At 44.7% G+C, this 13166-nt stretch overlaps 1 protein-coding gene across 1 annotated transcript in view; it reads left to right on the forward strand.

Annotated features, from left to right (window-relative positions):
• CPD (carboxypeptidase D) overlaps nt 1–13166 on the forward strand; it is a 253732-nt gene that overhangs the window by 211321 nt on the left and 29245 nt on the right. The window contains exon 18 of the mRNA XM_063955962.1: nt 12592–12723. Coding sequence (XP_063812032.1) covers nt 12592–12723 — 132 coding nt within the window. The remainder of the gene's footprint in view (nt 1–12591; nt 12724–13166) is intronic.

A 13166-nucleotide genomic window follows, 5' to 3' on the forward strand; every position in this document is an offset into this window, starting at 1 on the left:
GCCTGAGCTGTGTTACAACTGGCCATTTGCAGGCTTGGAGGATATAGAAACCATCCCAGAGTGCCAGCGAGACATTGAGGAAGAAGTTGCCACTATCACCCGACCACCACTTCAGCAACAGAGCCTCCAAGGGAATCCTTCAGGTGAGCACCAACCAGTCCTGGCTACTGAACCATTTACAGTGTTGTGTTTGGGGGAGGCTACTGAAAATGAGAAGGAAGTGGGGTCTGTCATCCAAACACCCCAGGAGAAGATGCACTATGCCTTCCCATTGGCAGAGGTGGAAGAGGAGATCTCTGCGAGGGCAGCAGTAGGTGGCAATGTCCCAATTATAAGCATGGCTAGTGCAGACAGTGTCTCACTTCAGGCTGATCAGCATATTCGGCTGAGGGAGGCCTATTGTGAAGCTATGTTCATGGCTGCCCCAGTTATTTTATCAGAAAAGGATGTTCAGGAAGGGCCCAGTGTATCCCCAGCTATTGTATCTCTCCCAGAAGATTCTGGAGGTCTGTTCCCATTCAGTAAACTTGATGGTAAGGAGCTGCAGTCTGAATGCCAGAATCTTCCCTGTGACTCAGAGAAAATCCAGGTATCAGACCTGGTGAAAATAGCATCAGCTCAGGAACTGGAAGGGAACATGTTGCTCTACTCTAGGGCACCTGAATGTGTTTTGGACTGGCATTGTGTGCAAGGTGAAATGACTGACTCTAACCAGGACAATGGTGGTCAGCCAGGACATGTAGCAGTGAATGGAGAAGGTAATGCCACTGTCCCTGTGAACCTACATCCATGTTCCAGTACAACGATGGTCGAGTTGGTGGCTACACACAAGGAAGCTGAGCAGATTGTACTCCAGGCCACAGCATACAAGACTCAGAGTAGGATCCCACAAGTTACCCAGCCAGCCAGGCTGGAGGAAGCATTTACACAGGATAGCACAGAAGAAACTTCTGGCATGAAGGAATCCCCATTGTGCCCTGACAATTACCATACCCGTGGTTCATGTTTGGGGAAGGGAAGCCACTGTCCTGATGCACCAGAGGTGATGGAGGTGGGGTTCCCAGGGAATACATTGTTGGGGAGGGAGAGTGAGGGCCCCAGAGATCAGATTTTGTTTATGGAGGAAAATTGTGACTATCTGAAATGTGAGGTTACCCAGTTGGGTGTAGGGGAATTATTAAGTCCCCAGGTGCAGTTATTGGACTTACTGAATTATACTGTTGCACATGCTGTTACCCCAATCCAGCGGCTGTCTACAAAGGGGACTTTGATTAATGTATTTAGATGGGACACCGGGGGGAAATACAAGAACTATGGACTGCTGATCACGTTTCCACCGGACCCTGGTAAGACTGTATTGAGTTATGCACTGTGGGCCACACACCCACCAGACCGGGGAAAGAAATTCCCACACAAGCCTCATGACAATTACCACAGACTTTGGACCTGGGACGCAGGTGGTCTCCGTACAAACTGTAAAATGCTATTCACAAAACCACCAGACCCACTAGAGAAACCTGCCAGTCATTATTATGACGGGGCACAGACTGTTTGATGTAGGAGAGCACCACTGCGCTCAACAAGCTTCAGCTACTTAGGACACAGGGCGAGAAAGTAGGGGAAGGTAATGTGACGACATGTGATGACACAGCTGGCGCGTCATGTCGCTCAGTGGTAAAAGACACGTGGTTACTTTCCTAGCCCTGGTCCTACACATGGACTTCATCAATTGCCAATATGTTATTAGTTATATGTTAGGCAATATTGTATTATATTGTATGATATTATGGTTACAAGGGTACAGTTATGTTTTCAATGTATATATATGAATGTATTGGTTATTCTGCTATAGTTTGTAAAATAATGTTTGCCCATGAGACTAATCAGATAACCTGTGTATTTGCTGTTGGGTAGATACAGCCAGTCTCAGATGTCAGGCCATACAACCCCCCCTCATTCTTCCCCACACAATGGATTCCAGGCCACACAATCAGATTAAGTAAGGTTCATTTAGTTAACATCTATTGTGGCCTAGGGGACATGCCTGTACATGTGAAACTAGGGTTGCTCTGAAACTGTCTGGGGGTGTCGCCTTATTGTAGGAAAGACAAAGGCTTGATAATAGCAAACAGGGGAGGTGGAAGAGATCTGAGACAGAGAGAGAGAGAGAGAGGCAGGAGACTGACTAAGAAGTAATGTTCTGTCAGGAGCTCCAGGAGGGAATTGTCGTGTAGAATTGGATCACAGAAGTGTGCTGAACTGTGTTATAACCTATTCTGTTAATAAACCACTGTTGGTTTTTCATCTACCACCGTGACTGAGTGATTTTGAACCCAATATCCTCACAACCCGTAGGTAGTAGGTCCCAGTAAATCCATTGGGTCTTAAAACCTTGTTTGTTCATCCTAGTGAGCAAAGCTACCAGGGGATCAGGCCCATCCTCGGTCCTCCACACAGGCGGTAAGGACTGGACATAGTGGCGAAGTTGGAGATGCATAAAAAAGTCTGAGCATTGAAGTCCAAACTTCTCCACTAGGTCCTGAAAGGAGTACAGAACACCTCCTGGATCAAAAACATCTCTTACCACCGCTATACCTTTGTTTCCATTTTTGAAACCTAATGTTTTCCAAATCCGGTGTTAAACAAGGTTTGCCCAAAAATGGAATAAATCTAGATTGCCCGGGATGTCTATCTAAGGCAAAATTTATGGTCCCCCAAGCTTGGTAAGTATCCAAAAATAGTATATTGTTCTTGACACTTAAGGGTAACAGATTTTTGGGGGTATGCATCAGTACACGCAGATCATACGGTGCCACAAGGGCTTGTTCAATATTATAGTTAGCATAGGTGGAAGACTCTAATAGCCAATCTGAAAGGTATCTAAAAGAAACTGCCCTGGAGAACGCTGCTAAATCCTGTACCGCTAGACCCCATTGGGTTTCTTAAGCTTGAGTTTGGATAGGGCTATGCGGGATCGTTTTCCACTCCATAAAAAATTTGTGAATAGTCTGTCAATAAGCAAGAAGATCAGCCTTGTTAAGTTGAAGAGGTAATAATTGAAGAGCATAAGAAATCTTAGGGAATATGATGCTTTTTAGTACGGCTACACTACCTAGTAAGGAGATAGGGAGCGTAGACCAAGAAAATAAAGATTGCGACACCTTAGTCAGGATAGGAGAAAATTTAACTGAATAAAGATATGAAAGCTCAATAGGGATAAGGATGCCCAAGTATTGAAGTGTTAAATGTAAATTGCGACAGGACAAGAGAGGAGGCCATGTGTAATGCGGAGGGGTTAAGTGGTAAAAGTTCTGATTTAGACATGGTAATTCTATATCCAGCAAAGGAGCCGAACTTGAATAGCAAGGACGTTATGGCTGGTATCGATTTGTGGGGGTCTGTAATAAGCAATAACATGTCGTCAGCAAAAAGGCTTAATTTCAATTCTTGATGACCGATAGAAATTCCAGAAAACTGCGGGAGTTCTCTCAAAGCTACAGCCAGAGGCTCTATAGCTAGGGCGAACAGTAAGGGGGATAGGGGGCAGCCCTTTCGGGTACCTCTATGCAATTGCACTGGTTCAGAGAGATGGCCATTGCAGAGTATACGTGAGCTCGAGGAGGCATACAGGGTCTGCAGCACACTGGAGAGGCCCAGCGGAAACCCAAAGTGTGATAACGTAGTAAACAGATGATCCCAACTGACTAAATCAAAAGCTTTCTCAGCATCTATAGACAATATAAAATGTGGGTTCTGGTCTCCTCTGAGCCCCACCCAGTGCGCCGCAGCCAGGACTTTTCGAATATTGTTAGAGGAGTACCGCCCAGTGATAAATCCAGTCTGGTCTTTATGAATTAAAGAGGGTAAAAGGGGTTTTAATCTGTCTGCTAAAATTTTTGGAAATAATTTGTAATCTACATTAAGTAGTGAGATGGGCCTATAGCTGCCCGGGAGATTAAGGTCTTTCCCCGGTTTAGGGAGAAGACGAATCATGGCGTCATAAAAGTATCGTGGGATTTTATGGGAACACAAAATAACGTTGAACACGTCCGTCAGGGTTGTCACTATGCGAGAATGTATGAGTTTATAAAATTCCCCTGAAAAACCATCGGGACCTGGAGTCTTAACTGGCTTCAGAGGCCTTATTGCTTTCTCAACTTCTGGAAGAGTAATTGGAGCACAGATGCCATTAGCCAGAGAAGAATCAAGAACCGGTAACTGCAGAGACTGCCAAAAAGAAGATTTAGAATCCAAATCAATCTGGGGGGTTGCATATATATCCGAGTAAAAACCGGAAAGCACAGCCGCTATATCTCTAGATTCTGTAGCAAGGGAAGCATCAGGGCGTTTAAGCGCCTGTATAAGCGAGTCTGGGGAAACTCCCTTTAATAAATTTGATAAGTCGTCCTGTTTTATTTCCAAAACTGTGAAACCTATGATTTTTATGGAAGGCATGTCTTTCTCCTAAGGTTTTTAAAGTGGCCTCAAAGTGGGTTTTAGCTGCAAGGTAGAGACGTCTGGAGGATAATGTGGGGTTCGTCTTAAAAGTAGTATAAGTCTCAGTCAATGTCTGTTGGGCTAATTTAAAAGTGGTAGCAAACTGCTTTTTACGGCGAGATACAAATTCTGTTATACGACCTCAAAGAACCGCTTTTGCGGCCTGCCAAAAAAGTTAAGGGTCAGTTAGAGCCATGTCAGCATTTTCCATTTGAAAGTCCTCCCAAAAAACTATCAATTATTCCCTAAAGGAAACAGAGGAGGCAAAATCAGTAGGAAATCGCCACCTCCTAAAAGCACCCACATCCAGAGAAGTGAAAAATTCCACCCAAACCAAAGAATGATCAGAGATGGCCATAGGTTCTATACTAGTCTGCACCGAACTGGGAATTAAAGAATCAGACAATAGGAGGAAGTCTATACGTGACAATGTATGATGAGCGGCAGAGAGACATGTAAATTCCTTCTCCGTATTGTGAAAGAATCTCCACACATCAGTAGTCTTCAATTGTTACATTATATATGGAATACCAAGCTTGGGGGGGGGGGGGGGGTGATCTTGAGTGTGTGGAAGAATTAGTATCCAGTATCTTCGAGGATATCATATTGAAATCCCCGCCTATAATTAACGGCATAGATGAATACGGGAGAAGTTTCGAAATGAGTAGGCGGATAAATTGTTTAGAGTACTTATTGGGGGGATAAACGGCACAGAAAACGTATCTCATATTATAAACATCAATTTCCAGTACTATAAATCGGCCTTCTGGGTCTGGGACAGATGTTATTATCTGGATCGGGAGTCGGGATCTGGATAGAATCATAACACCTCTAGCTTTTGTGGACTAGGGGGCATCAGAAAGAACACGCCAGCCTAAAGTACCCAATTTTTGGGCTTCGGGGGAGAGGAGATGTGTTTCCTGCAAGAGTACAAAATCTAGCTTCAATTTATTCAGGTACATAAGACATTTTTTTCTTTTGATCGGTGAGTGTATACCATCGACGTTCCAGGTTGCTACTTTAAGAGTAGCCATAAATCCGTCTTATATTGAGAAAGACAGACAGACAATATATAAAACAGTGTAATAATAATATCTATTCGTGAACAGAAAAGTAAGGAAATACTGGGGGGAACCTGAGGGAGGGGGGGAGAGGGGGGGGCACAAGACAACCAGACATACCCAGCCACACCAAAACAACACATAAACATATTAATAGTAAAACAAAAAACACAGTTTCAGAGAATTCCTTGCTTGGAAAACTCTGAATTCTCTCTTCAAGAGACTTCACTGCAGGCAAGGAAGGCCTTGCACTATGCAGCATGGAGGTACTCACTCCTAGCCACCACCACCTATCATAATCAAAAAGGGAGTACTGGTTACCCAAACATAAATATAAGACCACAGGAAAGGAGAGAACAGTACGGAGACTGCCCCAGTCTGAAGACATGTCCAGAGTCAGACAAGGTGTACATGACTGCAAAACATTACGGTAAAATAAAATGATAAGGGCACTGCAGAAACGAACAGCTATCACGTGTAAATTGGAAAATTACACATCCATGAAATTCCTGGGTCAACATAGTCAGTCAGCCTCATTCTCGGAACGATTTGCTTCGGAGATGTATGCCTCTGCATCCTCAGGAACTGTGAAATCTTTAAATGAGGCACCTTGAAATACCCGCAATCTCGCCGGGTATAGCAAGGCGAACTTACGCCCCGCTTGGGCCAATTTAGAACAGGTAGGGGAAAAAGCTTTACGCAGCCTGGTAAGCTCAGGGGAATAGTCTTGGAACACTAAGAGCCAAGATTATTCCCAAATGAGATCCTTCTTCTTGCGTGATGCAGACCACAGGGCTTCTTTGTGTAAGAAGTTAAGGCATCGAAACAGCACCGGTCTGGGTCTAACAGAGGCAGAGGAAGACATACGCGCAGGACCCGTCCTGTGGGCCCTTTCCACAACTAAATCGGAATAAATGTCCGGTATCCCCAATAAATCAGGCAGGCTATTACGCAGAAAGTCAAACAACGCGGGTCCTTTGATGGCTTCCGGAAGGCCAATCAGATGGAGGTTGTTTCGCCTCGATCTGTTCTCGAGATCGTCCAACTTCGCGTTCAACATTGCATCAGAATCATGTAACTTGATCATTCCCTCGTTCATGTCAGCTATAGCTTGGAAATTTTCCCCAGCAGTGTGTTCAACATGAGAGATACGTTTAGCAAGTTGTTTACACTGATTCTTTTTATATCAGTAACTGCTTGTTGCAAAGCTGCAGCATGTGTTTGTGCTTGTTTCTGGAGCAGGGGCTGCACTGTCTGTCTCACTGCTTTAACTATATCTTGGTAGGACAGAGGTAGGTTAGGGGGCTGCTCAGCGTTGGGAGGCTGTTTACCTGACCTTTTTGAAGCAGGTCCGTCAGCCTGTGGTCCAGAGGCAGGGTCCCCGGCATCAGGCTGAGTGGCAGGTTCCATTTTGGACGTGGACCCACGATCAGGATCGGGCCGTGAACGGGCTGATTTCCCCGGCATCCCGGCCAGGAAGCGATCCATACACAGGGGGGGCAACCTGAGGCAGGTATGGGGTGCTGTAAGGGGGTGTTTAGACGCCTGCAAACGGCGTGTAGCAGGGTAGATAGGTGGCTGGCACTGGAGCTGGCTCAGGGAGCTGCTACTCCATACAGCACCAAGCAGGAAGTGAGAACTGCCGTTTTTTTGCCTGATCGCTGCGAACGAAAGCAGCTAACGATCAACTCGGAATGACCACCTAAGTCTCTATCTACCTTTGAGTACGAATATTTGGATAAGTGCCTGATGCATATAACGTCTTTAAAATATTACTACTGTTTTATTCGCTGTGCGACTGAATACGTTTAAACTCCTATATAAGGTAATGCAGTAATATTTTTTCTCCTACATACCGGAAATGTATCTGTAGTTGATTATGTGCTCATATTGTTTATTATACTAATGTATAACCTGCGACTAGTGTGATTGCTGACTTTACTAATAATTCTGTCAGTCTTCTGTGTATTCCGATTCTCAATGCTGGTGCAAAGCAGAGAGGGATCGGATTGTATGTCATTTTAACAAAATTTCAAGTGATTGCAGTCACAAATTGTGTGGTAACACTGTACATGTGTGTAATTTATTTATCATGTCTAAGAAAGGCAAGGGTAAGGAGGATACTCTCTCCATAGCAGCACCAACACTCATTTCATTTATGTCTTGTAAAGCTGGGTTAACCTCTCAGGATCCGGTTCAAAATGTATTATGTGCAAAATGTTTTAGCTTTCACCAAAGCCTCTTAAATAATTTGAGGTAGGCACAGGTTCAGGTTGAACCCCCATGAGCTACTTTTGCACAGACATTATCCAGTATAGCTGAGTGGATAATGCCAGCTCCTATACCAGGGATAGGTTACCCTGTTAACCCTTACATGCAACATTCCACCTGGGGTTATTACATCCAGTACAGGAATTGGAAGCCTCTCAACAAAAGCAAGCTGAAAGGCCGGTGGTATGTAAATCACATAGACATGAAACAACATCTTCACAATGTTCTTCTTCGCAGTGCGTGTGATGGAGTTGATGGTGTCGACATTCGACATGGTGGAGTATGCTCATTTCCATTCAAGGCCTCTGCAACGTCTGATCCTTTCCAAATCGAATGATTTTCACAACCAAAAAAATTGCAGACTATGGTCCGTCCTCTGGAAGTAAAAGTCATTAGCCTGGTGGAAACAGACATCCCATCTGGACAAAGGGAGACCCTTTTGGATATCAGATTGGGAAATTCTGACAACGGATGCAAGTCTTCAGGGATGGGTAGTGGTGTCAGGAGGGAGTTGCTTCCAGGGACAGTGGACCAAGGAAGAAAGTTGCCTGCCAATATATATATTGGAACTTCGGGCCATATATATGGCACTTATTCAGGCAAAGGACATCGTTCAGTGGAAACCAGTCCAAATCCGCTTGGAAAATGCAACGACAGTACCGTACCTCAACCGTCCGGGAGGAACTCGCAGCCAGAATGCAATGAAGGGGGTATGCCGCACGTTAAGGTGGCCAGAACTTCATCATCCAGCCTTGTCTGCAGTGTTCATTCCGGGAGTCCTAAACTGGGAAGCGGATTTTCTCAGTCAGCACGCCATTCATGCAAACGAATGGACTTTACACCCAGAGGTCTTCCAAATTCTGGTAGACAAATGGGGGTTACCGGAGATAGATCTAATGGTGTCTCGTCAGACCAGCAAAGTTCCCGCATATGAGTCAAGAACAAATTATCCCAGAGCGATTTTTGTGGATGCCCTGTCAGTGAGATGGGACTTTCGTCTCGCCTATGTGTTTCCACCAATCGCCCTGTTACCCAGGGTAATGCGAAAGGTAAAACAAGGAAAGGGTGCCGTGATACTAATAGCTCCGGCTTGGCCCTGAAGACAATGGTACACAGATCTGCAGAGGATGTCGATGGATGCTCCATTCCTACTCCATCAACATCCAGATCTACTGTCTCAGGGTCCTTGCTATCACAAGCGCCTGAATCGACTGTCTTTGACTGCGTGGCTCTTGAGACTACCATCCTGAAAGCAAGAGGATTCTCACAACAGGTAATTCAAACAATGCTCAGAGCAAGGAAACCTTCCTCAGCTTGCGTTTATCACCGAATATTGCAAGCCTATATTCAATGGTGTAGTGACAATTTGACCCTAGGTAGTTCAGAGTTTCCAGAATCTTAGCATTTCTTCAGGCAGGAATGGACAAAGGTCTACGGGTGGCTTCCTTGAGAGTGCAAGTGTCAGCATTGACTGTATGGTTCCGAAAGAAAATTGCTAACCTACAGGATGTTCACACTATTTTCCAGGGAATGCTGCACATTCAACCTCCTGTTGTTCTCCTACAGTGCCTTGGGACTTAAGTTTAGTCCTAAAGGCCCTTCAGTTTGAACCACTTAAACAAGTGTATCTTAAATGCTTAACAGCTAAAGTTCTCTTTCTACTGGCTATTGCTTCAGCTAGAAGAGTTTCAGATTTAGGGGCTTTGTTATGTCGCCCTCCTTTTCTGATTTATTTTTTATTTTTATCCAGATAGAGCGGTTCTCAGAACCAAATATGGGTATCTTCCTAAGGTGGTGTCTAAATTCCACCTTAACAAAGAAATTGTAGTCCTGGCCTTCCAGGGGCCTTAAAGATCTATGAGGATCGTACTGTGCCATCAGAAAAACAGATACTCTCTTCGTTCTCTACGGATTTCAAAAGAGAGGATGGCCTTATGATAAGCAGACACTGGCGAGATGGCTTCGGATGATGATTTCTGAAGCATATTCTTAAGCTGATCTCCCTGTTCTGGGTAATGTCTCTGCTCACTCGACTCGTAAGGTAGGTCCATCATGGACAGCACAACATGGTGCTTCAGCAGAACAGACATGTAAGGCAGCCACATGGTCTTCCATTAACACATTCATTAGACATTATGAGTTTGATACCTTTGCCTCTCAGGACGCTGAATTCGATCGAAGGATTCCCCTGTCCAGTCAGGAGCGTCCCCACCACTAAATTGCTTTGGGACATCTCAAAGTTATCCTGTGGATAACCTGTGGACCCTGCCGGAGAAATAATCATTATGGTTGATAGCACTATTTCTCCTAAGTCCACAGGGATCCCACCCTGGCGCACCTGATTTGAGGATCCTTTCACTCAGTAGCATCTTCCTTCTTGTACCGAGGGGTGTGCATGTGTGTTCTTCTCGCCTGAGCACTCTATGATGCTCCTGCCTTGATTTTGGAAAAACAACTGATTTGCCTGAGCCAGGAGGCGCGGATATAGCTTCAACACGTAGGTTTTCAGACTTGGAAGCTCTGTCACCGTCACCCTTTTTGATTTTTCATCCGGATCGAGCAGATCTCTGTACCAGTTTGGATTATCTACTTAAAAGTGGTTTCTCGATTTCATATCAATCAAGAAATTGTTATTCCGTCCTTTTCTTTTTCGGATTCTGCATGTGATGTTGCCGCCATGACCACTCTTGATGTGGTCAGGGTTTTGCGTATATGTATGCGCAATGCACTAGTGCGTTACGTAAAATGGATTCTTAGTTCATCCTTTACGACGAACATAAACGAGGCTGGCCAGCCTCCAAACAGACTATTGTTAGATGGTTGTGACTTAGTATTCGTCAGGGTTACCTGTTCGCCGGGATCCGCCATCAGTTAAGGCCCATTCCACAAGGTCAGTTGGAACCTCGCGGGCAGCTTCGGCAGAGCAACTTTGCAGTGCTGCCACATGGTCTTCAGCCCATACTTTCCTTCGGTTCTATAGATTTGACACCTTCGCCTCAGCTGATGCGGCTTTTGGGCGTTGGGTCCTCAGTGCAGCTCGGGAGTGTTCCCGCCCGTAAAGGGACAGCTTTGGGACATCCCACTGCCCCCAGTGTCACACCATAGAAAAAAGGGGATTTTTGTCTTAACTGTAAAATTATTTTTTCTGAGGCCATGGTTGACACTGGGCGCCCACCCTTCCGCTCCTTGCGAGTGTGTTTTCCAGTCATGTTTTGCAGCTTGTCTCGTGACTGTGTGGGTTAGGTTTTTTTTTTTATCTTTCTGCCTTTTCTTTCCTGTTCCTGGCTTGTGTAGTAATAAACTGACTGGCCTGGTGCAGGCTGGGTATAGGGGAGGAGGGGCCTCCCATGTATTACTCAAATAGTTTAACTCCTTGGTGCCCGGACTGAAGCCCTAAGCTATACCCACTGTCCCCTGTGTGAACCATGGCCTCAGAAAAAAGGATTTTACAGGTAAGGCAAAAATCCCCTTTTCTTCTGAAAACGCTGTATACCACGTCCTAGATCAAAATGTATCTCTTTGGTTAAAATAATTATATTCTAGGAGGACAACCTGTATCTCACTGATCCTCGTGTGGATTTCTTGATCCATTTACAGAGAGATATTTTTTTTTTTGGCTACCAAAAAAACCCAGTAAGGGTGAGACTGGGAAGCAAATTATCAATCTGCCTTTTCCATATGGTAACATTTGCAAGAAATAGCAGTGTAGGATGGAAGGGTAAGTGGAGCTTGAACAAGTGGTTAATAGAAGTCAGAACTTTATTCCAATAGTGGAGGATCTTTTGGACACATCCACATGTGCTTTTTTCTTTTTTAGTACGCTAAATATGTTAAAGTTAGAACTGGTACCCATGTTTATGCAACTCTTGAGGGGAATAAAACGTTTGTAACCTACACAAAATGTAGCATTATGGCACTGTTTGTATATGTTGTGGGAGTGTGAGGAACTATTGGTCATTTTTGTAAGAATGAACAGGTTTGTCCTCTACCCCATGGCCTAGAGTGCAACAGTTATATTTACTTAAACCACCACTTTCTCATTAGTTTAGGGGCTACCCTTCGATCTCACAGTCCCAGCATGCACTATCACTGTTAGGCATTTTTTGGAACGGTTTGTTGTAGATTGTAATCCACACCAGCCTATCTCTGTGAAAGACACCTAAACACACCCCCTTCCAATGATTGCCCTATCCTATACACATTATGCTCATCAACAGACAGTTACCATATACATGACTTATCCCTCCCAACTGTACTGATTCCAACAGGGCAGTTTCTCAGTTTGGACACTGTCCCGCTGTCCCTCCTGTCCCGCTGTCCCTCCTGCAGGCTGCAATGTCCCATGGGTGGCGGAGCATTTGATCTGATTATGTGTCTGCTCTGACTGATTATGTGAAATCTCTACTACGGCCCTGCACTCAGGGAAGTACATTCAGAGTGCAGACTGTTAGCGGAACACTTGCATGATCAGTAAGGACATGTGGGGAGTTTGCAGCGCTCATCAGACACTTACCATGTCCACATGGGTATCCTCCACCCTGCCAGTGCTGATCACAAGCTGAGTTGGGAGGCTACTTAATTGTGCTCGTATGCACAATGAAATATACGAGGCTGAATGAATGCTTAGGTTGCAGGACTTTAGGTTCTTAACTGAAGTGTCCTATATGTGTTATAGTTCCTATTCCATATAACTACTTAATTTTGTGCTTAATTGGGTTTGCTAATAACTGTTATTTCTTTCGCTTTTTTTTTTTTTTTACAGGATTTCAGTGTAATCTATGGTCACTGCCCAGAGATAACAGTCTACACTAGCTGCTGTTTCTTCCCCAGTGCTGGGCAGCTGAAGTCCCTCTGGACTGACAACAAAAAACCACTTCTTGCCATGCTGGTAGAGGTAAGGATGGACAGCTGAACCTAAAGTATACATATAGAACCTCGCTCATCTATGCTGTCTATGGCGTTAGTCCCGATCACGGAGTCTCAGCATGCCTATTTGTAGGGAGGCTCACAGAGCTTATCATGGCGTTTGTCGTTACCAGTGAGTGTAATACCTGTGATCATCCACCAGATGTCACTTTTCAAAATCACTATTGCGCATGTGTGTGGTCTCCATTGAAATACAGTACACTATAGCGCAATAACTACTTTACCGTACACTGTATGGGCAATGCTGTTCACGCGTACCATTACGCTATTTAAAATACACTGCAGCAATGAGGTCCCGTAGACAAATCAATAAATAAAAAGTGTTGATAAAGCTAAATATTTATCTTATAACATTCACTATATATTGGTAAGAGACTCAGTACGCAATGGGCGTACGGGGTACCGTAAGGG

Source organism: Pseudophryne corroboree, chromosome 2 (genome assembly GCF_028390025.1).
Source record: "Pseudophryne corroboree isolate aPseCor3 chromosome 2, aPseCor3.hap2, whole genome shotgun sequence".
NCBI lineage: Eukaryota > Metazoa > Chordata > Amphibia > Anura > Myobatrachidae > Pseudophryne > Pseudophryne corroboree.